Source organism: Alosa alosa, chromosome 19 (assembly GCF_017589495.1).
Source record: "Alosa alosa isolate M-15738 ecotype Scorff River chromosome 19, AALO_Geno_1.1, whole genome shotgun sequence".
Lineage (NCBI taxonomy): Eukaryota > Metazoa > Chordata > Actinopteri > Clupeiformes > Clupeidae > Alosa > Alosa alosa.
This window is the reverse complement of record NC_063207.1, coordinates 14,031,629-14,054,891: the sequence shown is the minus strand read 5'-3', so window position 1 is coordinate 14,054,891 and position 23,263 is coordinate 14,031,629. Positions and strand designations below refer to the sequence as shown.

At 42.4% G+C, this 23,263-nt stretch overlaps 1 protein-coding gene across 1 annotated transcript; it reads left to right on the top strand.

The window, feature by feature from the left end:
* Nucleotides 1-1,386: 1,386 nt before the first annotated feature.
* On the top strand, nt 1,387-23,091 carry kif15 (kinesin family member 15). The gene is made up of 35 exons (XM_048228696.1): nt 1,387-1,517; nt 1,801-1,837; nt 2,146-2,332; nt 2,444-2,520; nt 2,613-2,650; nt 2,751-2,848; nt 3,363-3,542; nt 3,924-4,133; nt 4,482-4,607; nt 4,834-4,956; nt 6,216-6,360; nt 6,780-6,868; nt 7,688-7,891; nt 8,284-8,470; nt 8,850-8,991; nt 9,110-9,251; nt 9,449-9,634; nt 9,876-10,004; nt 10,392-10,497; nt 10,681-10,843; nt 11,114-11,264; nt 12,235-12,320; nt 12,446-12,524; nt 12,618-12,704; nt 12,915-13,019; nt 13,287-13,409; nt 14,587-14,733; nt 14,904-14,993; nt 19,611-19,781; nt 20,966-21,066; nt 21,274-21,340; nt 21,429-21,466; nt 21,606-21,738; nt 21,934-22,065; nt 22,470-23,091. Exons 1-35 carry the CDS (start codon nt 1,499-1,501, stop codon nt 22,539-22,541), a joined length of 4,170 nt encoding a protein of 1,389 aa, XP_048084653.1. The 5' UTR covers nt 1,387-1,498; the 3' UTR covers nt 22,542-23,091.
* Nucleotides 23,092-23,263: the final 172 nt, after the last annotated feature.

Sequence of the window (23,263 nt, the reverse complement as noted above, 5' to 3'; positions counted from 1 at the left end):
ATCCAAGATAAGTGAAAAAGCGAGGTTTGACATAGCGTTGTCTGGTCATCCTAGCTCAACTCGTTTCACTAATGCCAATCCAGGCTGAGTAGGAGCGACTATGTCAAGCCAGGTGTAAGTAATTCAGGATGTGTGCGCGTTCTCGTTTCTGTTACAAGTGCCCACGGTTGGAATAAAGAAGACGCGGAAAATAGCGTCATTCACACAAAGTGAACAACCGCTTTTGATATAGACTAACAATGAAAAAGTTATCCTTTTTGGAATGGGGGATCATGGCTATTTTTGTAAAACAGCAGAAGTAGGCGTGGTAGACAAACTGAATGCTAATTTACGTATGCACCCACGTGTGAGTGCTTCCTTGTCTCGGCACGCAACATCAAGAAAGCGCTTGCCACTGCAAAGATGCACATAGTATGATATACCTTAATATTATAGTTGAAAATACCTTCGAAAACGTGCCGCCCCCACACACACACACACACTTCCAATCGACTACAGTAGGCTATTCGTCAAACGTCTATCACTAAAATAAGCAAACAATGAGTACCTAGGCCTATGTTAATAATTATAAGGCTATCACAATTAAAATAATAACCAATAACCAGGCAGACAATCTGTTTTGTTTTGCGAGCAAATACATTTAGCAAATAGTTTATAAATGGAATAAAGGTCCTTAAAAATGAGCACGGAGGTCTGATGTGAATGACAGTTAGCTGAACCAATAAGACAACATAATTACCATTAGAATTAACTTAGCTTGGCTGTTAGCCTGGTCGGGACCAGGCTAGGTGCAGAGAATAAATCCCCATGGTAACTTATGTGCCATCTCTTTTGTGAAACCAAGTCAAGGCTAAATTCATCCAGGATAACCTAAAAATCCCAGCTTAATCCCTTATTTAGGTTTTGTGAAATCAGAAACCAGAGAATCGTAAAGAAGGACAAAACAAAGACTGACTGACATTCACACTCAGCAGTAGACTGCCAGGGTTTCTTAACGGTCTCTGCAACTCACCTGGGGGTATGTCCCTCACTTTTAGTTTTGGCAAAGTTGTACAGCCTTGTATGCTTTGCTAGTATAATAAATCTGGGATATATATGTGTACACATTGTTTCTATAATAACCCTTCCTCTGCATTAATGTAGGCTACTCATAGGATAATACTGAGTGCATGCTCCAATGCAAAATACAACACACATAACACATACCCTCTGATATTTCCCGAGATTAATAAAGTAAGTTAATTAAAATAATACAGAATCTCCCTGTGGGAAAATTAACTGATATCTGAAAAAAGAGGCAACAAGGTGGTACATGTCACTGCAGACACGTAATGTCTATCCATTGAACGCTAGTTGGCGACAACAGTTCTCGAGACCAGAGGAAAGGTCCCACGGAAGTAGAGCAAGTGACTCACCCGCGCCAATTTTGAAGTCTGTTGTAAGAAGTTTTTGTTTTACTTGAGGATATCAAATCGATGTCGCTAGTGGAGGTTTCAACATGAGTACAAAGGGGAAAGGTAAGTCCGCTATTTTTACCGATTAATGCTGTTTCACTAGGAAATTGATGGGTCTGTTAGCTAAACCCTCTAGACGACTGTAAACAACACCGATATACGATAGCTAATTTGCTAGCCACGGTAGCCAGGACGCGTACTGTTTTTGGAGCAATTAAAGAGTTGCTGGGTAGTTATAATAGCAATAACATTTGACATTGTTAGCATGCTGTATTTGTATAAGAAGCAGTGGGCTCATGTTGAACTTCTGTCCACTGTGTCACATACATCTCCATCTACTCCTTAGGTAGCGGAGATACTACGCTGCCTCTCAACGGGAACAGGTAAGTTTTACGGCTAACGTTAGCAATATGTTCTGTATTATCTTACCTGTTGCCATGTTAGCTACTGTTGTTAAGAAAGCAACTGTAAGTTGTAACAGAGAATGTCTAAAAAGTAAGTGTCATGTCGCAAGATGAATGACTCATTTAGTTGTCGTAATCTTGAAGTTAAAGGTGACAGATGTTGCTTTTTTCTTAAATAAAATACTTACTAAAATGTCACTCTTGGTTGGTCTTGACAACAAAGAGGTTTTCAATGACCTAATCAACACTTCCACTAAATCTGCTTTACCTCACTCTTTAATTTAAAGCGGAGATGGTGATGCCATTAAGGTGTTTGTCCGCATACGTCCTTTGACCGAAGGCACGGGACTGACTACAGACGGCGACCAGAATTTGTGTTTAACTGTGACATCCTCCAACACCATCCGTCTACACTCAAAGCCTGAGCCACGCACCTTCACTTATGACCATGTTGCAGATATGGACACCACACAGGTAAGCCACAGCTCGAGTAAGAATGTGAACTGTACTTCCACCAGCCCGAGAGTGATCAAAAAGAAAGGGACAAACCTATATTTTATAGTCCATTGTATTCACATCAAACAGGAGGCTGTGTTCTCCAGTGTGGCCAAAAACATTGTGGAGTCCTGCATCAATGGCTACAACGGTACCATATTTGCCTAGTAAGTGTTTATGTATGATAATTCATTATCGCTACCTATTGATAATATTAATGACCTGTGGCACACATACTCATTTTGTGTTGGCTTTTTAGTGGACAGACAGGGTCTGGGAAAACCTTCACAATGCTTGGTGAGTGCCTCATAGTATTAATACAATGTGCTAAAAGAGACCTCTGATAGTCAAATTGCAGACAATATGTTATCCTTAACTGAATGTTTGTGTTGTGTAGGTCCATCTGAATGTGACAGCTTCTCAGATGACCAGAGGGGTGTGATACCACGTAGCTTTGAGTATCTCTTCTTCCTCATTAACAGAGAAGTGGAAAAGGTGACTACAGTAATTTTCTGTGTATTAGCCGCATTGTGCATAAACCGCAGGACAGTTTTTAATGCAAGTAAAAAAAAAAAACATTAATACCATATTAACTGCCCCTGTGTATTAACCTCATAGCTGAAGAAATTCAGCAAAATCAATGTATAAACCTAATAGTTGGGAAATTACGGTAGACTTCTCCTTTAGACTGGAGCATGTTCACTGCTGCTGTCAGTGGCTTATCATCTTTTCATCAGCACTCTATGAATTCTGGAGCTGTTTAATACACTTTGACAATATGTGCATGACAAAGCATTACCATGAAGATGTAAAGACAACTTAATTATCCATAAATGCCTGAAGTATCCTAAAATCTATGCTAAATCAGTAGTGCACACACTCACACAGTAAAGTTCCTAATATATTTCTGTGTTTTGTATGTTTGCTGTATTTTAGTAGTTGCTAAAGGACTATTGCTAGATGCTAGGATGAGTTTTTCATTGTCATTTTCATTGTCTCATTCTTCCAGTCAGGGAACTTGAAGAGTTTCCTGTGCAAGTGCTCTTTCATTGAGATTTACAACGAGCAGATTTATGACCTGCTGGACAGCGCGTCAGCCAGCCTCTTCCTCAGGGAGAACATCAAGAAAGGTGTCTTTGTGGAGGGAGCCGTGGAAAAATTTGTCACCTCTGCCGCAGAGGCCTATCAGGTACTGCTGGTCTGAGTTTGTCAGGACAGGTTGTCACTTTGTCAGGTTTTAGACATTTAGACAGGAAACCTGTGATGATGCAATTAATGTGAAATGGGCAAGGAATAGGAAGAAGCCTGCTACCTCTCAAAGTCATCTTATACATTTCCATGAACATAAATTAGCTGCCATCTCTGAATTACTTAAATCTCTGGTTTTGGTGTTGACAAACTAGTGTGTGTGTTAATGTGCATGTTAATGTACATGTTGATCCCTCCCTTAATCAGCATAGATTAGTGATATTGCCAAACTTGATCATGGTTACCGCATTAAAACAATAATTAAAAACACTACATTTGTCATTGTATGTCCTGATTGTATGTCCTTCTCGTTGCCTCCCAGGTGCTGTCCATGGGCTGGCGTAACCGCCGCGTGGCCTCCACCTCTATGAACCGTGAATCGTCTCGCTCTCACGCCGTTTTCACCATGACTCTGGAGTCCAAGGAGACAGACAGGGAGGTGGTCAACATCCGGTCATCGCAGCTCAACCTGGTGGACCTGGCTGGGTCAGAGCGACAGAAAGACACGCACGCTGAGGGGTCCCGCTTAAAGGCGAGTTGGCATCAGTGGGAATACTGTATAGACCCTTTCAGCAATAAAAACAAAAACAATGCTTGAACGTTCTATTTGGGCCCCAACCTACTTCCTCTGCATTAAGATAACATATGGAATGTTAAAAAGGAAGTCTTGTGGGGCCAACTATGATGCTGATAATGGAACTCTCTTGAAAAGGTCCATAGTGACTGGTGTTCATAATAAAAAAATAAATTAAAAAAATCATGGAACATTTTGTTTATGGCACCATGAAGCGTGTGTGTGTGTGTGTTTTTATTGTTAGGTACCAGTGAAAGAAAGGGGTGATCTATCTAACCGTTTCGTCTTTTCGGTTGTGTCCTTCAGGAAGCGAGCAGCATCAACCGCTCTCTGATGTGCTTGGGTCAGGTGATCATGGCGCTGGTGGATGTGTCCAATGGGAAGACCCGACACATCTGCTACCGTGACTCAAAGCTTACCTTTCTGCTGAAGGTGGGTTCAAACACAGCTTAGTTCATCACTAGAAATTTAGCATATGATACATAACTGTTACTGCCAGATCTGGTCTAAAGTTCTAAAACTGATTTTGTTTGGGACATAAACACCCTAATTACCTGTAGTTTTTTTTTTTTTTTAAAGAGAAACTTTGAACAACAAAAAAAAGGACCGGTATGTGATTGTTTGCATAAATTTGAATATTTACGTACATGTGTTACAGGATTCTTTGGGTGGGAATGCAAAGACATACATAATTGCTAATGTGCATCCTGGCTCCAAGTGCTTTGGCGAGACATGGTCCACATTACAGTTTGCCCAGAGGGCCAAACTTATCAAGAACAAGGTCAGAGGAGAATTTCTTCTACAAAGGCAACTTACTGTCATGTATCAAATTGACATTAATGTCCAATTGTGTGTTTGAAGTATTGGCTATGATCTCTTAATTGTATATGTTACAATGGCTGTATCTGGAGTGTTTTTGTGTCTTTTCATGATTTAGTACATTCATTTGAAGTACCAAAATGTTTGACATAGGTTTCACTCATGGAACAGTCAATGATTGGATGGATGGATGGATGGATGAATGAATGAATGAATGGATTAATTTATTTATTATCAATAACAAAATTCCGTAGTATTTGATAGAATGTTTGGTTGTTTCTATGGCTCTCTACCTATCGCTAGCACCATGCCTAGCGCACATGGGCCACTGCGATCTGGGCAGTTCAAAATACATTCTGTAGCCTACGCACAGTTCATATACTGTTATCAAGTTTCTCATTTAATGCAACAACAAAAGACATTACTAGTTATGCTACTAGTTATGCTACTAGTATGCTATTGAATGCTCACACAGTCTACGTAGCCTATTAAAGAAAGGTGACTCATATCAGAGCCAGCTCAACTTTTTGTCAAGTCAAGCCAAGCCAATTTATTTGTAGCACTGTCAGCGCAACATGGTTGACCCAAAGTGCTTTAGAAATAATAAAATAGCAATAATAACGATGATGATGATAATAATGATGATTTAATAATAGTAATAATAATATATAATTCATGAAGAAGAAGAAACAAATTAATTAAGAATGGACTTAATAAAATCATGGAATTTGATTTGAGTATATTAAAAGCTAAGCTAAGGGTCTTTATATTAGATTTTAAAACTATCTAAGGTAAGGCTTGACTTAACATTGGAAGGGAGTCCAATTTCAGAGCCAGCGAGCAGCAACAGAGAAGGCCTGGTGTCCTTTGGTCCTTTGGAATTAACCCTGTGTCTGAAATGCGTTGTATAAATAAACTTGACTTGCCTAAGCGCAAAGAAGTAAGATCTAAAGATATAACTAAATTGGCAATGGTAAACAGTGCAGACAGTAAAACCACTGTAAACGGTAAATACTGTAGAAGGTGTTGTTCCAGTCATTTGGAATGCGTAAGCTTTTAAATTGTGTTGTGGTGTTTGCGTAAAAGTTAATGACTGTTCACTATCCTGATGGCTTGTGTATAGAAGCTGTTTTTGAATCAGGTGATACGGGTCCGAATGCTCTTGCGTGTGTGCGTGCGTGTTACTGTGAATGTAAAGGTTTTGCTTTGGTTGTGTCTTAGGCCATGATTAACGAGGACACGCAGGGGAATGTGCGACAGCTGCAGGCTGAGGTAAAGAAGCTGAAGGAGCAGTTGGCCCAAGCGATGCTCTCTCACAGGCACCAGGCCGTGGACAGTGCCCCAGGAGGACCCCAACTCTATATCGGTACAACACACAACACACACACACACTCTATCATGCTCTCTATGATCCCATATGATATGTACATGAATTAAGGGAGACATGTGAAATATAAGTTTCATACACGTCTGTGCAGAGGACACAAGAATGTGACTCAATGTGGTTTATTGAAACTACCGGTATGTAGTTTGGGATTCCATTTGTCAGTTTCTTCATTTCTATCGGTTAATCCCTCCCGGCTCTGCTTTGCCTGGTGTGTTCAGCCAATCTTATTTGTGTTCAGCTCAGGGCATCTCTAGCAGCGCTGTGATAAATACAGCTTAAAATAACACGAGAGAACAACACATTAGTTATTCATCAAAGCGCATGTTAAACAAAGCTCTCCAGGCTGGGACCGTAAGTAAAAGTGTATGTGTCCACTGATGGGTACGTCCTGCCCACAGGCTCCCCGGATGCCCAGGAGACGCTGTCTTTCAGGGAGCAGTTCAAGGTCGCGGTGATCCTGTGGAAGAGATGTGAGGATGAGAAGAAGGTACGGTGTCCCCTCACTCACACTTGCGTTGCGTTGTGTCCCCTCACTCACACTTGCGTTGAGTTGTGTCCACTCACTGGATTGAGTTGTGTCCCTCACTTGCGTGAGTTGTGTCCCTCACTCACACTTCTGGCTTGAGTTGTGTCCCCTCACTTGCGTTGCGTTGTGTCCCCTCACTCACACTTGCGTTGCGTTGTGTCCCCTCACTCACACTTGCGTTGCGTTGTGTCCCCTCACTCACACTTGCGTTGCGTTGTGTCCCCTCACTCACACTTTATTACATCAGTTATAAAGACAGAGCTGTGCACAGTTTCACACAGTCATCAAGTCATCATTGCCCTGGGACATTTTTCAGCCGGTTGGATGCAACCAATTGGACTAATTGAACATGAATTTTTCTTTTTTAATTTATTGTCTTTTTTAATTTTTATTATTTGTTTATTTGTTTGTTGTCTGTCTTGTATGTCTTGGTGTCAAGGGTACGCTGGGGACTATGCCGCTCCGTCCGGCATCTTTTGTTCTGTGTGTCAGTGTCTTGTATGTGGAGGGCTTTGGGTTGCCCTCTGGGCATAGAAAAATGCGCTATATAAATAAAAGTTACTTACTACTAACTTACTCAACACCTTATGTGCTTTGTGCAGAAGGCTTATGTCAAGTCCTCCATGTCTCAGTAACGAATACCCATGTGGAGAGATCCGTTTCAGTGCAACTAAAAGCGCTTTGGAATTGATTTGACCGCTCCAGCTGGCTTAGTCCCATGAGTCTTGCATCAGGTCCCATAACTGCAGTCACGGTGACTGGTTTGCCTCGGTCCCTCAGGTGCTGCAGCAGAAGCTGGGCCAGCTGGAGGAGGCCTGGGCCCAGAAGGAGAAGTTCGTCCAGTCCAACCGCATGATCGTGAAGTTCCGCGAGGACCACATCGTTCGGCTGGAGCAGAAGCTGAAGGGCACACAGCTCTCGGAGGAACAGAGCCAGAGCCAACTGCAGCAGCTCCAGCAGGAGATCAGCGTCCTCCGAGACCAGGTCTGACCCACAGCGCTACACTGGTGGAACAAAGAAAACCGTATTCATGATGAAACGTAACCTCAAAGAGAATATAGGACATCTCTGTTAAAGAAATCAAATAGCCTCAGGTTGTTTTCATATTGAGGATATTGGTCTTGTTTTGACATGGTAATTTCACTCCTTTAGAGTGTTGTAATAGTCTTTTAAATGGTGCATCATCAAACTCACACAAGAAATATAGTAGAGAAAAATGTTAATGAAATAGCTGCTAGTGTAAATAAAATTATGAGTAGACAGTTTTTTTCTTTCTCTCTCTCGCCTCTTGTTTACCCTCCCATAACCCTGTTCATTGAGCCCTTTTTTTTTTTTTAAATCTTTTCTTTCCCCTTCTCTCCCAACCTCCCACTCAGCTGGAGCACCACCCGCGTATGATGCGGTATGCGGCGGAGAACTTCAGCCTGAGGGAGGAGGTGCGCTCGTTGCGGGCGCTGGACTCGGTGAAGACCGCGCGAGTCGCTGCCGAGCAGTGCACCACCGAGCTGGAGGAGGCCTTTCACAAAGTCGTCGAGGCTGAAAAACCAGCCAGAGACGCCAGTGGTAAGACAGACGGTATCACACAGCTTCTGAGGCTGACGTGTGCATGAAAACACATAAATAATGCACACAAGCAATATCAGTATAGTTTTTCTGTTAAACTGTGGTTGGGTTGTCTCACATCTGTAAGCTGGTTTAAACGAGAAAGTCAGCAACCACTTTCACACGTATTGGATAAAATGAGGAACTGTTGTTTTTCAGACATGCACAGAGTTTAGGCATTCTGAAGACCCATACATCAAGGCAAATTCTGTATATATATCAAACATAAGTAGGAAAATAACCCTACACAGCCATATACACATACAGTACATGATGTTCATCTTCAATCAGTTTAAGTACTAGTTTACTAGTTAACTGTTTTGTTTCTACTGTTCCATAGCTCCCCCCGCATATTCTACGCCAGTCACTGCAGAGACTATGTCAACGGTTTCCATGGAGAGGCTGAAGGCCCAGTTTATGCAGAAGCAGTCAGAGCTGACTGCCACGGTGCAGGCCTTCGAGGAGTACAAACAAGTCACCAAGTAAGACGAGCCTTTTGGACCCAATGGAGTTTGGCATGAATAGCTACATTGGCCTCACTCACTCATGCATAGTATGCGTTTTTCTCCGTTACACTGGACTGTGTCCACTTCTTTGCAGAAAACAGTTATCAGAGATGGAGGCAGAGAAGAGGTACTTGGATAAGTCCAACAAACACCTGGAGAATATTCTGGAAGCCACCAAGGCCCACACCAAGCAGGAGGTGTCTCAGTTGAACAAGATGCATGCAGAGACACTCAAGGTAGAAAGAATCAAGCATGAACACAATTTCCTGGTTAACCTCATTTCCTGATTTTCCTCACCCTGTCATTTCTTTATGAGCTTATCCCTAATTATTACAAGTATGCTTACAATGAAGGAAATACTTAATGTTCAGCATTTGTCTTGTATCCAGCTCACAGATGTACCCCCTTCTTGCCTTCTTGTCTCTCCCACCAGATCCTGACCACCCCAACCAGAACGTATAACCTGCGTAACCGCCTGGTGCCGCTGTCCAGCCCAGAACATCTGAACGGCCACGGGGAGCCGCCAGAAACCCCGGAGGGTCTGCAGAACGAGCAGCCCCCTGTGGAGATGAACGAGCTGGCCTGTGAGGCCCTGGCAGAGGAGCTCAGGCTCATGCAGGTACACACACACACACACACACACACACACACATAAACAAACGAATACAGGTTTGTGCTATCCTCAAAGGAATACCGATGGCAACTGACTTCATGCTGATTAAGAGTGGGTCATTGCTCTTGGACCCAGATCTTTGATTTTACCCACAAGCAGAGTACCACCAATCAGTTTTGTTGTCTGCCAAAGAAAGTATGTGAGTTGTTATATGAAGAACAGACTCGCAGATCGATTCCATCCTCAGGAGAATGCCGTGAGTGTGAAGAACCAGCTGGACGATGAGGAGACCAAGAGCAGGAGGCTTCTGCAGCAGATCAGCAAGCTGGAGGAGCAGATCGCCACGTCAACAGAGGAGTCTGGACGCAGGGAAGAGGTACGGGACATCATTAGCTCCCTTTACAGCCTTCAGCCAGTCACGTGCTGAACCTCCAGATTGGTCAAGAATCAATGGAACAACTCTGTTAAACACACACGTTAGATAAGCACACATATGTGTTTATATGTTATGGACTACATTCTTTTTTTTTTTTTTTCAAGCTCCGTTTAGACATCCAGCAATTGCCTTGCTTCAAAAGTTGAGAAGTTTAACTTCGTCTTTTAAATGTGTCTTTAATCTGTCTGAATGTGGCTTCAGATCAGTGTGTGGCTTTATCAGAAAAAAAAAAAAATAAGAATGTGATCACATGCTCAGCACAACGCAGCATGGTCTGTGACAGGCACACCCTTTCATTCTGCTTAGCTGTGTGGGCTCTCTGTTCAGTTGTTTGCTGCAGAGCGCAACTCCTGGACCCAGGAACAGGCCAGCCTAGAGCAGACCATCGCCAGCCTGGAGCAACAGCTCTCAGAGGAGAAAAGATCTACAGAAAGTGAGACACACACACACACACGGAAGAGCTGGCAATTGATCATTAATAAAAACATAAATTAAGTTCCTCTTTGGAGCTGAACAAATTTCAATCATGCATTGATTTGAATCATTAGTGCGGTGGCCACACATCAGAGCTGTATTCTTTGGAAGTGGTGTGATTTTTGCCCTTTGACCCCCGCAGTCCTGAACAGTGAAGTGTCTGACCTGAGGGTGGTGCTGCAGTCCTCGGACAAGGAGCTGGCTTCCGCCCGGGAAGAGCTGAGCCAACACACGAACCAGGAGCAGGAGACCGCTCGCTTGTCAAGCTCCCTCATCAGCACACAGCTGCAGCTGGATCAAGTCAAGTATGACACACACACACATAGTTCACACCAAGTTCACACACACACATCTTTCCTTTGAAGACCCCCCCCCCCCCCCCCCTCCTTGCCACTAAAAATCACTTTTCTCTCACCTGTCTACCTACCCTGTGCTCTCTCTCTCTCTCTGTCTGTCTGTCTGTCTCTCTCTCTCTCTCTCTCTCTCTCTCTCTGTCTCTCTGTCTCTCTGTCTGTCTGTCTGTCTCTCTCTGTCTCTCTCGCGCGCACACGTGCTGACCCTCTGGTTGGGCTCAGGCTGGAGTTTGAACAGGTGCTGGAGCAGCAGAGGGCACTTCAGGACGCGTACGACACCCTGCAGGCAGAGGCCAAGTTTGAGGCTGATCAGTACCGGCAGCAGCTGGAGGACAGCAGACAGGAGAGCGCTCGCCAGCAGGCCACAATCAGCGTGAGCTTTACATTACTCACCCTGGGCTCACATATAGACCCTTTCATCAATAAAAACAAAAACAATGCTTGAACGTTCTATTTGGGCCCCAATCTACTTCCTCTACATTAAGATAACATATGGAATGTTAAAAAGGAAGTCTTGTGGGGCCAACTATGATGCTGATAATGGAACTCTCTTGAAAGGGTCCATAAACAAAAACACACACACCCATGAAGACGTGTGCATGCACATGTGGGCTCCCGCACACTCTAATGCACAAATGTACTCTCACTCATTAAAGGTGCTCTAAGCGATGTTGCGCGGTTTCTAAAATATTTTTTTTTTTTACATTTTTGTCACTTACAGCAAACATTACTTCACCATCAGCTAGCTCTAGCTGCCTGTGCCCTGACACTGTAAAAAAACGCAATCTCTGTGGACATCCCAGGCTCCAAAAAACGGCAACAAAAACAACCTAGTCCAACCTGGACCATAAAAAAAACATAACAAACTGTTCCAGCCTATCAACAACGAGATGCGCGTTTAGGAGAGTTTCAATTGCACAGGAGAGAGTAGCGAGCTAGCTCTCTGTTTTGTTTGAATGTCAACAGAAGTGACGTTATCCAACATTGCTTAGAGCGCCTTTAACGCATGTACACACTCGTGCTTATGAATCAACGCACATGCCCAGATAATTTCATCCAGCGGGATCTAGCACATCACAGACAGACACATACACACAAACCTCCAATACATAGGGGTATGAATACAGTCTATCACAATGCAAATTGGTATCAGCGCACTACTTGGATTGACAACAAAGTTCCCATTGTTTTGTGTTTTGGGTACTTTTTAATCCTAAGATTAAGCAAAATGGCTTTATTGGATTTGTTCAGTGCTCTTTCTCTCTCTCTCTCTCTCTCTCTCTCTGTCTGTCTGTCTGTCTGTCTGTGTGTGTGTGTGTGTGTGTGTGTGTGTGTGTGTTTAGGACTTGGAGAGCTCCTTGCAGTTGGAGAGAGAGCATGCATCCGGTCTGGCCTCACAGCTAAAGGAGAGCAATGAGAGCACTTCAAAGTGAGCTCTTCACCTGACCTCTTCCCACCACATACAGACACATACACATACCCCATGATATATTGCCCATAATATGGAACTCCTTTTCTCTATTTTGAGAAACTTTTTCTCTACCCTTTCTCTAGGGAGCTAGTGCAGTCTATGGAGGAAAATGTTCTTTTGAGAAAACAAGTGCAGATGCTGACCACAGAGAACCAGCAGCAGGTGTGTGGATGTCTACATATGAATCAGTCTGTTTAGCTGAGCAGTATTTTGGATATTGGAGGCCAAAAGTGTGTGTGTGTGTGTGTGCTCTAGGTGGAGAGCATCAGGACCCTGGAGCAGAGGGTGGCTACTTCAGATGCAGCTGTGGCCAGTCTGGAGCAGAAGATTGAGCAAGACAAAGTGGGTGAACTCTGCCTCCCACCCCTAACATTGTGCACCGTTTCTGTAGAACAGGACTATCATAATTTTTAAAGGCTATAAAAGAATGGAGGAATTATACTGGGTTATACTACATTCTTTTAGTGTTGAAACCATTGTAGACCTTTTCCGTCATTAGTACACTGATTGTTTGTGTGTGTGTGTGTGTGTGTGTGTATGTGTGGTCCGTAGGGTGTAGTGCTGGATCTGATCAATCAGACCAGAGACCTGCGCAGTGAACTGGGAGAGAAGGAGCAGAACATCAGCCTGCTGACTGGGGACCTGAAGGACATCTCGGTGGGTGTATACTGTGCTACTAGAGCACATCACACAATATTACTTGATGACATTAATTCACAAGACTAGATGTAACATGGATGTTTTTATTGGTTATAATTACAGGTATTTAGAAGACACTTATCCACAATGACTAGTTTTGCACATTTATTTCTGAATATATTCTAAGAATTCATCATCATTTACCTCAGTACCATCAGTGTTGCCTACCTGAGAAAAATCTCTGGAAGTTTAATGTTTGTATGTGTGTGTGTGTTTGTGCTGCAGGTGAAGTATGGCATGGCGTGCTCGGAGCGAGAGAAGCTGCATGAGCGCGTTGGCCAGGTGCAGATGGAGATGAATGAGCTCCAGGAGGCCTCAGAGCGACGGGTGGCCTCTGAGCGCATAGAGGTGAGCCAGAGAACGCTCCACAAAGAGGATCTCTTCAGAAAGAGCTGCCAGTGTTGGGTGCTTCGTAATTTTAGAATAGTGATGGAAAAACTTGGAGTGAGCCAGGACACGCAGTACTCTCTGCAGCTTCTGTGTCCTTTGAGTGACACTTTGATTATTTATAATGCCAGACAGAGTCCAAATTGATTATTGTCATCAAGAAGTCCGCATTAGGTATTTATGAGGACTTAAACTTCTAACCTGAATCGCAGTGTACAACCCCATTTCCAAAAACGTTGATCATAAAATGTAAATAAAAACAGAATGATATGATTTGCAAATCATGAATACCCTATATTTAATTGAGACCAGTGTAAAGACACCATATCAATTGTTGAAACAGATACCGGTATGTTTTTTTTTTTTACATTTATTTTGGATTTTATGCCAGCAACACAACTCAAAAAAGGTTACACAGGGGCATGTTAACCACTGTGTTGCTTCTCCTCTTCTTTAAAAACAGTCTGTGAATGTTTGGGAACTGAGGAGACCAGTTGCTGGAGATTTGAGAAGTAAATGTCCCATTCTTACCCAATATAGGATTTCATCTGCTTGACAGTTTGTGGTCTTTGTAATCATGTTTCACGTTCCATAATATACACAATCTGACAGGTCTGGACTGCAGGCAGGCAATTTAGCACCTGGACTCTTTTACGGTGGAGCTATTCTATTGCACAGAATTCCGTTTAGTGCCAGTTAATCTAATTAGTTATGAAATGTTCCGCCTTGTGTTTTCTTCAGCATTACAAAACTTTTCTAGCCTTTTGTTGCCTCCGTCCCAACTTTTTTGAGACATGTTGCTGGCATCAAATTCAAAATGAGCAGATATTTTACATGAAATATTCAAATTTGTCCGCTTCAACATTAGATATGTTGTTTGTGTGTCTGTCCTTTTTGTTACTGAATGGGTTCAGAAGATTTGCAGATGATTTTATTTACATTTTACACAGTGTTCCAACGTTTTTGGAAACAGGTTGTACATTGTTAGATTTCAAACATAAATGTACTACAAGACTGCACTTCTTGTCTAGCTCTGCTTCATCAAAATTCAACTTACTGGACCAAATATACTCGAGCTGAGCCTGGGATTTTCTGCAGTTTTCTGACCCCGTGTTATTTGTTTGTGGGTGGTCCTCAGACAGAGATGCTGCAGGACAGCCTGGCTTACGCCACAGAGGAGGTAGAACGTCTCACCAAGGTCTTTGATGAGCAGACCACTCTCCTCCAAGCTGCCCAGGACCAGGTCGCTGACCGAGAGGCCACTATCAAAACCCTCCGTGATCAGGTTAATCTTAGTCCTAAACTTTATGTATTCCACAGGTAGGTGGTTGTTGTTGTTGTTGTTGTTGTTGTTGGTGTTGGTGTTGTGTTGGTGTTGGTGTTGGTGTTGGTGTTTGTTGGTGTTGGAATGTCCTTGAACGCTGTCAACCCATAACCTACTGTCTGTGAATACAGGTAAGTGAGCAGACTGAACAGCTGAACAAGGAGAAGACGCTCATCAGTGAACCCCCACAGCAGACGGACACGCCTAAATCCCTGCCTCGGGTAAGAGCGATAGCTCACTGTACTGTTATCACACTCTGTCTGTGAAAGTACCTGTATGTGTTTGCTTGTCATTCATTTTGTCACGCCCTGTTAATTCCCATTGATTTAGTTTATCTTTAGACTACACATGCCCGGTGCCAATTAATCTTGGCTGTTACCTCAGATTTTTGCTGTTATCACTATTTGTGAGGGCAGAGAGTCACCAGGAAGTCAGTATACACATGGTTCTTCAGTATATGATGATTCTGTGTCTTGTTGGACGTATATTGATATATTGTGTGTGTGTGTGTGTGACTACACAGTAGGCCATGGTACTATAATGAGATCATTCACCTCATGTTTGTCATATGGAATGTGACAGACTTAAGGCTATTGCTGTCCATGGGATATAGGTGCATGTAAAATACTGATAAAATATCAATTGCGTCTTTTTAAAGGAGTTCAGTACAGGATACTCTCAGTTGGATACATTGTGGGAAAAGACTCACTGGAGCAGTACCCACCCAGTGGAATTTTCCCACTTGCTGTTATTCCTTCCTGGGCTTTTTATGCCTTTAATGTGACCGGACAGTGGAGAATGATAGGAAGCGAGTGGGAGAGAGAGTCGGGGTGGGATCTGGAAAGGACCACGTGGCAGGAATCGAACCCGGGTCGCCAGCGTATGGTGCAGGTGCCCCAGCTAGTTGTGCCATAGCTAGGGCCAAAGTATCACTGTTTAATGCTGTTCTCTTTGTGTAAAAGGGCAATATTGACTCCTTTTCTGAGTCTGGTTGGTGGTTAACCTATTTTTGCTCCTTTATAGTACACATGTTGCCTTCACTTCCCCTTTTAAACAAATTATGACTATCAAGTGTTTTTTTTTTTATTTTCAATACATTTCTGCATAGAACCGGTCGCTTAAAACAGAAAAATAGGCATCCCTTGTATTCTCTAGCTGGGTCGCGGTTGCAGCGCGGTTCGAGCTGGGTCATAGCCGCGGTTATGAAGACCGTGTGACTGCTGTTAACTGTTAACATGGGTGCTGAAATGAAAATCAACACACAATGGAGCTGTTCTGCCGATGCAACGCAGGCAATATGCAATATGAGAGTGTGGACATTCAGAGAGATTTATTCATCACATACATAGTTATATTAGTATATAACAAGCAGTGAAATGTAAGTCTGGTTAGCTACATGATGTTACATTTTGCTATTTCCCTTTCCAATCACACAAATATTTCCAATTGCATTGTTTAATGCGGTTAACACCAAAAAAAACATTATAAAGCATAAAGTACATACCTTGAAAGTTATCGTGTGTTTACCACAGACAAGAAGACCTGACGCTTTTTTTTCATAATTATTTCATAATTTAGCCTTTCATTATGATACCAGATAGTTAGGCTAATTTAAACACAATGTCACACTTTGATCAGAACTTCTCAATATGCTAAATATTAGAGTAATTTTTTTCATTGTGTTGAATGAATATCAGATGATTTATCGTTTATTGGTTTTTGAAATCCTCAAATATCGTAATCGGTATCAGTCTTTAAAATTCCTTATTACACGGCTCTTCACAATGCGAGTAGAACGCTCCATTGACTTGAATGGGATTTCCGTTCTAACATCGAGATCTAACGTTCTACAGTTAGATATATTCATGTAATTACCGCTGTCAATGGCAATGGGTTTTGTGCTTCTTATTCACGTCTTTCATGTCACTCCGCAAGTAGCTTGGTTACTTCTTGCAATGGAACTTCATTCAAAAGTGAAAGCAGACGGTTGATCAACTGTGTTTGATTCTGAACTGCGTTTGATTCAAGTTCAGCGTGTGTTGCAAACTATCTGTTTCTGCAAAAGCCAAGATGAAACGATAACAAACTAGATGTACCGCAGAGCGGTACAAAATATGACCGCCGCCCAGTCCAGCACATTTTTTCAAGTACCAAAACATGATTAGTTCATAGATTTCACATGTAAAATTAATTTTATACAACCCTACCTCCATCTTGCCTGTTCATAATTCTGAGAAATTCTTGATTGTTTGTGTTATGTTTATGTTATGTGTTATGCACAAGTTTTGTGTACCCCGGTCTTTCAGTGTCCCGGGAATCCTTGTTGGTGTATGTCACTAAGTGTACACATAAATTATTTTATTGTAAGGCCCCCCATGAACGAAAGCACACAAAACTTGGCATGCATTCGGAGGGTGTCATAATGATCCTACACTTTTAATTTCGTGCAGTTTTGACCTTGTCAGCCAGAGATATTGTGATGAAAACACCTAATTTTTTGCTTTTTTAATTTTTTAACTAGGTGGCTATACATGAAATAAGTGGTAATGGGATGGGTTGACATGCCCCCTTAAGACCAACATGCATAAAAAAAGGTGGACCTCCTAGGCCCTACGGTTCTCGAGATATTCACAGAAAACTGTCTCTGGCCACCTACAGGCCAGTTGGTGTATAGTAACATAAATTAATTTATTGTGTGGCCCCCCATGAACGGAATTCCACAAAACTTGGCGTGCATACAGAGGGTGTCAATGATCCTACACTTCCAATTTCGTGTAGTTTTGACTATGTTAGGTCACAGATACCTTCAATTACAACACCTCATTTTTACTTTTTTGGGTTTAACTAGGTGGCGCTATACATGAAATGAGTGGTTATGGAATGGGTTGACATGGCCCCTTGAGATCAACATAAAAAAATAAAATGGTCCTCCTAAACCCTACGGTTTTCGAGATATTCACAGAAAACTGTATCTGCCCTACCCTCCTTTCGGGGGGGGTCCAGTCCAGCGGGGGGGGGCTACAGATCAAAACGAAAAACGATGGTTCCATGCTATCCATGTGGGGTTACATGCCCACCAAGTTTTCTTGTACCCCGGTCTTTCAGTGTCCCGGGAATCATTGACGGAAATTTGGGCATGCGAAAAAGAAAAGAAAAAAAAAAAATCTGCTTCGCTGCGCGGCGGTCATAATAAATGTGAAGTCATATCCTCTAGAGTTTACTTTTTCTTTCGGAAAGTAGCTGTGTAATAAGCGGGATAATGTATAGAACGCCGGTCATTATCGGAAAATAAGTCCCTTCAGGACGAAACAAGACCCCATTTGTTACACCCCACCTTTTACATGGCCCTTTAGGGGTGAACAAAAACCCACCACGGACCCCAAATCCTAATAAATAACAATAACACCTCTTTTAAAATGTACCCAACCAGTGGGATTTATTACACCAAGACAAACCATAACAAAATACTACATAGACGTGACACAAAGTCCAAATCAAAAGACAAGACACAATCCCAGGCTGAGAGGCAGCAAGACAGCCAGCAGTCCCCACACCAAAAGTCTCTCTTCGGGAACTGAATCCCGGAGCCTTTAACTCCCAATGAATCACCAAACCAGGTGCTGCCAATCAAGGTCATTACAAGCAGAGCACCTGAGCAGAGGTAGAGAGGAGGAGAGAACAGGGACAAACAGCATTGGAACAAACATACATCACTGGGAACACATACAGTCGTAACACCCCCACCCTTAAAACAATGAATAAATAGTTTTACATACAGAATTCACAATGCCAGTCAAATTCATGGTAGCACATACATCAAAACGAACTATTACAAAGTACCCCCTATCTATTTATTCATTGTAAGGCTTTAAAACTTCCATGATACAATTCATGATCGGTGCTCTTCACAAGGCTGTATGGTTAAAATGACACTGAAATGATCACCAATAATACAGCATGGCGGCTACAATAAAAGGACAGGAAAACAAAACAAACAACACACGCTTCCTTACTCTGGTTTAGCACCGCTTCCCTGACTCCTGAGTAAAGAAAAAGTTGAGTCTTCCGGACCACTTCTTAAACCTGCACTAACTAAGCCTGAGCTACAAAAGTGCAGAAAACATGTAGCCACCACCAGTATAAAAGACAGACAAGCATTCATTAGTCCCAACTTGGAACTTCACAAATTGCAAAAACAAAATGTACTGAAGGCTATATGCTTATAATTACACAAGGCACATCATTTTAGCTAAGTCCACCAAACAAAATGTACCATACAACTTGTGGTCATGTGGACCAATGGCAACAACAAACATGTCTGGCATGCAACCACGCTTAAGCAAATATCGCCATATTACATTATTGGTGTATGACATGTGATGTGGGGTTGTGGTTATGCTATTGTGATGTTTGTTTGGTGTCAGGCCCCCGCCACACCCTGCCCAGCTTGGCCATGCTGCTGAAGCAGGTGCTGGAAAGCCAGTTGTGTTTATGTTTTGGTGTTTTTTGTGTGTGGTCCCAGTTGTGTTTATGTTGTGGTGTTTTGTGTGTGTGTGTGTGGCCCCAGTTGTGTTTGCTGTGGTGTTTTGTGTGTTTGGTCCCAGTTGTGTTTATGTTTTCGTGTTTTGTGTGTGTGGCCCCATGGTGTTTTGTGCGTGTGGTCCCAGTTGTGTGTTTATGCTGTGGTGTTTTGTGTGTGTGGTCCCAGTTGTGTGTTTATGCTGTGGTGTTTTGTGTGTGTGTTGTCCCAGTTGTGTTTATGCTGTGGTGTTTTGTGTGTGTGGTGTCCCAGTTGTGTTTATGCTGTGGTGTTTTTGTGTGTGTGTGTGTGTGGTCAGACCCCTTTCACCCCGCGTAGCCTGGGCATGGGGATGGAGCTGACACAGGTGCTGGAGAGTCAGGAGAGGGAACTAGAGAACCGCCGCTCCTCCATGGCGACCATGGAGATGCTGCTAGCCGAGCTCAACGCCGAGCGCAGCGACAAAAACAACGAGATCCAGAGGCTCAAGGTGAGCACTGCTACGCTGACCAGATTTCTCCATGTATCTACCTTTTCCCCGCTCCGATTCCATCATTTTTGCTTCAGGTCTTTTTGTTTGTTTCATCTTTAGCTTACCTCATACCATCTTTAGTGTTCATTTATCCTTTACTGGGCTCAACATCATCACAGTAAGGCATTGTCAGGCACATGCTATTCAATTAGGTCATTGTTGACTGGGCTTTAGACTACACAGTAGGCCATGATACTACAATGACATCATTCAGCTCATGTTTGTCAAATGGAATGTGACTTAAGGCTATTGCTGTCCACCTAGCCTGTCTATGGTATAAAGGTGCATGTAAATTTCTGATAAAATATCAATTGCGTCTTTTTTAACTCATTGAATGCCAAGCTGTTTTCGGAAGCTTTGTCCTAGAGTGCCAGCAATCTAGACCATTGTTGATGATTTTTGTACAGCCACAGCATATTCTGTGTTATAGCTATGAACACATACAATGGCTCGTTTAAAAGGTGAGACTTTAAGCTCTCAGTGGGTGCAAACCGTGTATTTCTACACGCCTCTGTTCCTGAGAACTAGCCACTGTTTAGCTTGGGATTTTTCATCAAAATCACTGTTTTTTTCTAGAAATGGAGATAAAACGTCTTTCATGAAATATGAAGTGTTGCCTGTAAACTTTCCAGGAAGTGATCAGCGAGACCTGGCGAGACTGCCACCTAGTGATGGACCCACGAAAATGGCCTGGTTTTGAGCTGACGTGCAAGCGTCACTGATTCGACCCAAAGCGGCAACCGAGTTATGATAAAATGTCCAGATTGTGCGTTTTCGATCGATGCGAGTTTTTGATCGTCATATATTTCCTTTCCATTCATCACAAAGTTGCCAAAATCACATATAAGGTGTGTTAGAGTGTCTAGTTTCGTAATTTAAAAAAAAAAAAGCTAAAAACGTAATATTACGTTTTTGGCACTCAACGCATGGGAAGGAAAAACGTAATATTACGCTTTTGGCACTCAATGAGTTAAAGGAGTTCAGTACAGGATACTCTCAGTTGGATACATTGTGGGAAAAGACTCACTGGAGCAGTACCCACCCAGTGGAATTTTCCCACTTGCTGTTATTCCCTCCTTGGCAGTTTATAAAAACAACCGTTTGGCATGATTGATAAAACAAATCTGTTTGTGTGTGTGTAGACACAGCTGAATGAAAAGGAGATGGTTCAGCTAGAAATCCAGACCCTGCTGGACCAATTTTACACTATGAATGGTCACACACAAGCGAAAGATTCCAAGGGGTGAGTCAATACCTCACACACATACACATAATGCCGGACAGGCATTGACTTGTTTAAATTATACAGTACTTAAAAGCACCACTTCAGTCTGTCTTAATTTACTTTTGTTGGCAGAGCTCCATTACCAACAAAATGAGCTCAGGCCTGTTTACACTGCTCTTAATCTCTTACTTGTTGTTGAATACCCTGTTGGTCTTTATTCTACAGTCAGGAGCTGAAAGATGCTATCTATCACTCAGTTCTAAGGGAGCTGCAAGATCTCAAAAAAGAGAAGGTATGTAGGTTAACCACGAGACAGACAGTCACATGAGTTTACACACAAATATTTCCTCACCAACTATCTCTCTTTTTGTCATGTACAGAGCTCTCTGGAGCAGAAGTTACAAGAGGCACAAGAAGTGTAAGATTTGTTTTGTTTGTGTGCAAGGGTAGATGGCTTTACGTAGAAAGGAATATCATTCTGCTTTGAACATGTGTGTGCATTGTGTGTAGTTCAACAGTAAGTAAAGATGCGTGTGTGTGTGTGTGTGTGTGTTTAGTCTGCAGCATCATGAGGTCACCCTGTCCCAGTCTCAAACATGTGTTCAGGAGTTGACTAGTGAACTGAGGAATCGGTGTCTTGAGCTTCGAGACCTGCACCTCAAGGGCCAGGAGCACGATCAGCTGTTACAGGTGTGTGTGTTTGTGTTTCTGAGTGTCTGCTTGAAATATTACTGACACAGTATAACTTTACTTCAACACAATGATAAACATACTAAGCCCAGGTCATTAAAACTGACTACTTTTTGTGCTCGTATAGCTCACTAAAATACCCCATGGTATGGTGTAGGAAGTGTTAGAATGTTTCTTATACATCCTTCATCACAGGAACTGGAGGTCCTGAGGAAACAGGTGGATCACCTAACGGAGGAGAACGGTAAACTGGTAGGCCACCAGAACCACAGGCAGAAGATTGAGTACCTGGTCAAACTCAAGAAGGAGAACACCAAAATGCAGGAGGTGTGTTGGGAGTTCTGTAGAAGTCATGACATATTTGGCTCCAGCTATCTGGTTTAATTTGCCATTTCAAAGCTCAGTGATTACAGGGGTTCAAGGTCTGAAGGCACTGTGCCGGAAAGCAGGCGTGGGCCAGGCCATTTAAGATTTGAAAAAAGATTATTTTTTATCTAACGGCTTTGAACGTTTACAACTTCAGCTTCAGGCATAGAAAATGCCCTTGCTTTAAGACCCATGACTATACTGAATGAGATCAGCAGAAGTAAAGGGAAGTGTCTGGTATTTAACAGACATTTTTATCCTGTGCTACGGATTCACAACGACAGGCCTGGGACTAAAAACCCTGGCCGACTGATTGTCAGTACATTTTTATCTCTTAATCATTATTTTTTTTGTTCTCCCTACAGGAAAATGAAAAGCTCAAAGCAGAACTCCTCAGCGTTAGGGAAGGGAGGATGGAGAATGGAAGAAAACTCTGAGCTGCTCAGAGCGGCATCTCCCACACCGGCTGCTGCATGGAGCAGTAATGCCTGTAACACATCAGAGGGTACTCACTCAGTCACCTGCCTTACAGTACGCTCGGCCTCTAAGAAGCTGTAGTATTCAATGCATCCAAATGCTGTAAATTACCTGTAATTGGGTGCCATTCAAAAGGCAAAACAACCCATCAAAGACTATCTTTAATATAACTTTTACTACATTCTTAATGATTTCTGTAAATTAATATGAACTTGTTCCATCATCTGGACTTTCTCTCTTCTGGTGAGCTTTTGGCAGCATTTATTCTATTAATCTCTTTGTCCAGTATGTTTTTAGATACGTTTTTAGATATGATTTTGTCATTATTATATTTTTTTTTTTCAATCAGGGCATTTAATAAAGTGTACAAAGGAATATAATCTCTCAGGATATCCCTCACATACCACATTAAATAAAATGTAAAGGTCCACAAATGAGTACTTCTTGGCCCTACACCAACATCTCTTTGAACCTAAATTATTCCACACAAAGCTCTTCAGTCATGAATAGAAAGTGACTTATAAATGTGTGCCTTTCATTACTGGCAGATTTCTAATCACATTCATCAATATTTTTTTCCAGCCCAGTCATCTGTTAAAGAGTGTTGGTTGGACCGAACATTTTGTTAAATAGTTTGATTTGGCAAAAAAGTTAGTGCTAAGCGATGACATTCATAACTAGA

What these genes read in the sequence shown, in the direction of transcription:
- kif15 (XM_048228696.1), top strand. An exon ending in GGGACCTGAAGGACATCTCG is followed by an intron (nt 13,020 to 13,286) that starts GTGGGTGTATAC and finishes TTTGTGCTGCAG; the next exon opens with GTGAAGTATGGCATGGCGTG. An exon ending in CAAGCGAAAGATTCCAAGGG is followed by an intron (nt 21,067 to 21,273) that starts GTGAGTCAATAC and finishes TTTATTCTACAG; the next exon opens with TCAGGAGCTGAAAGATGCTA.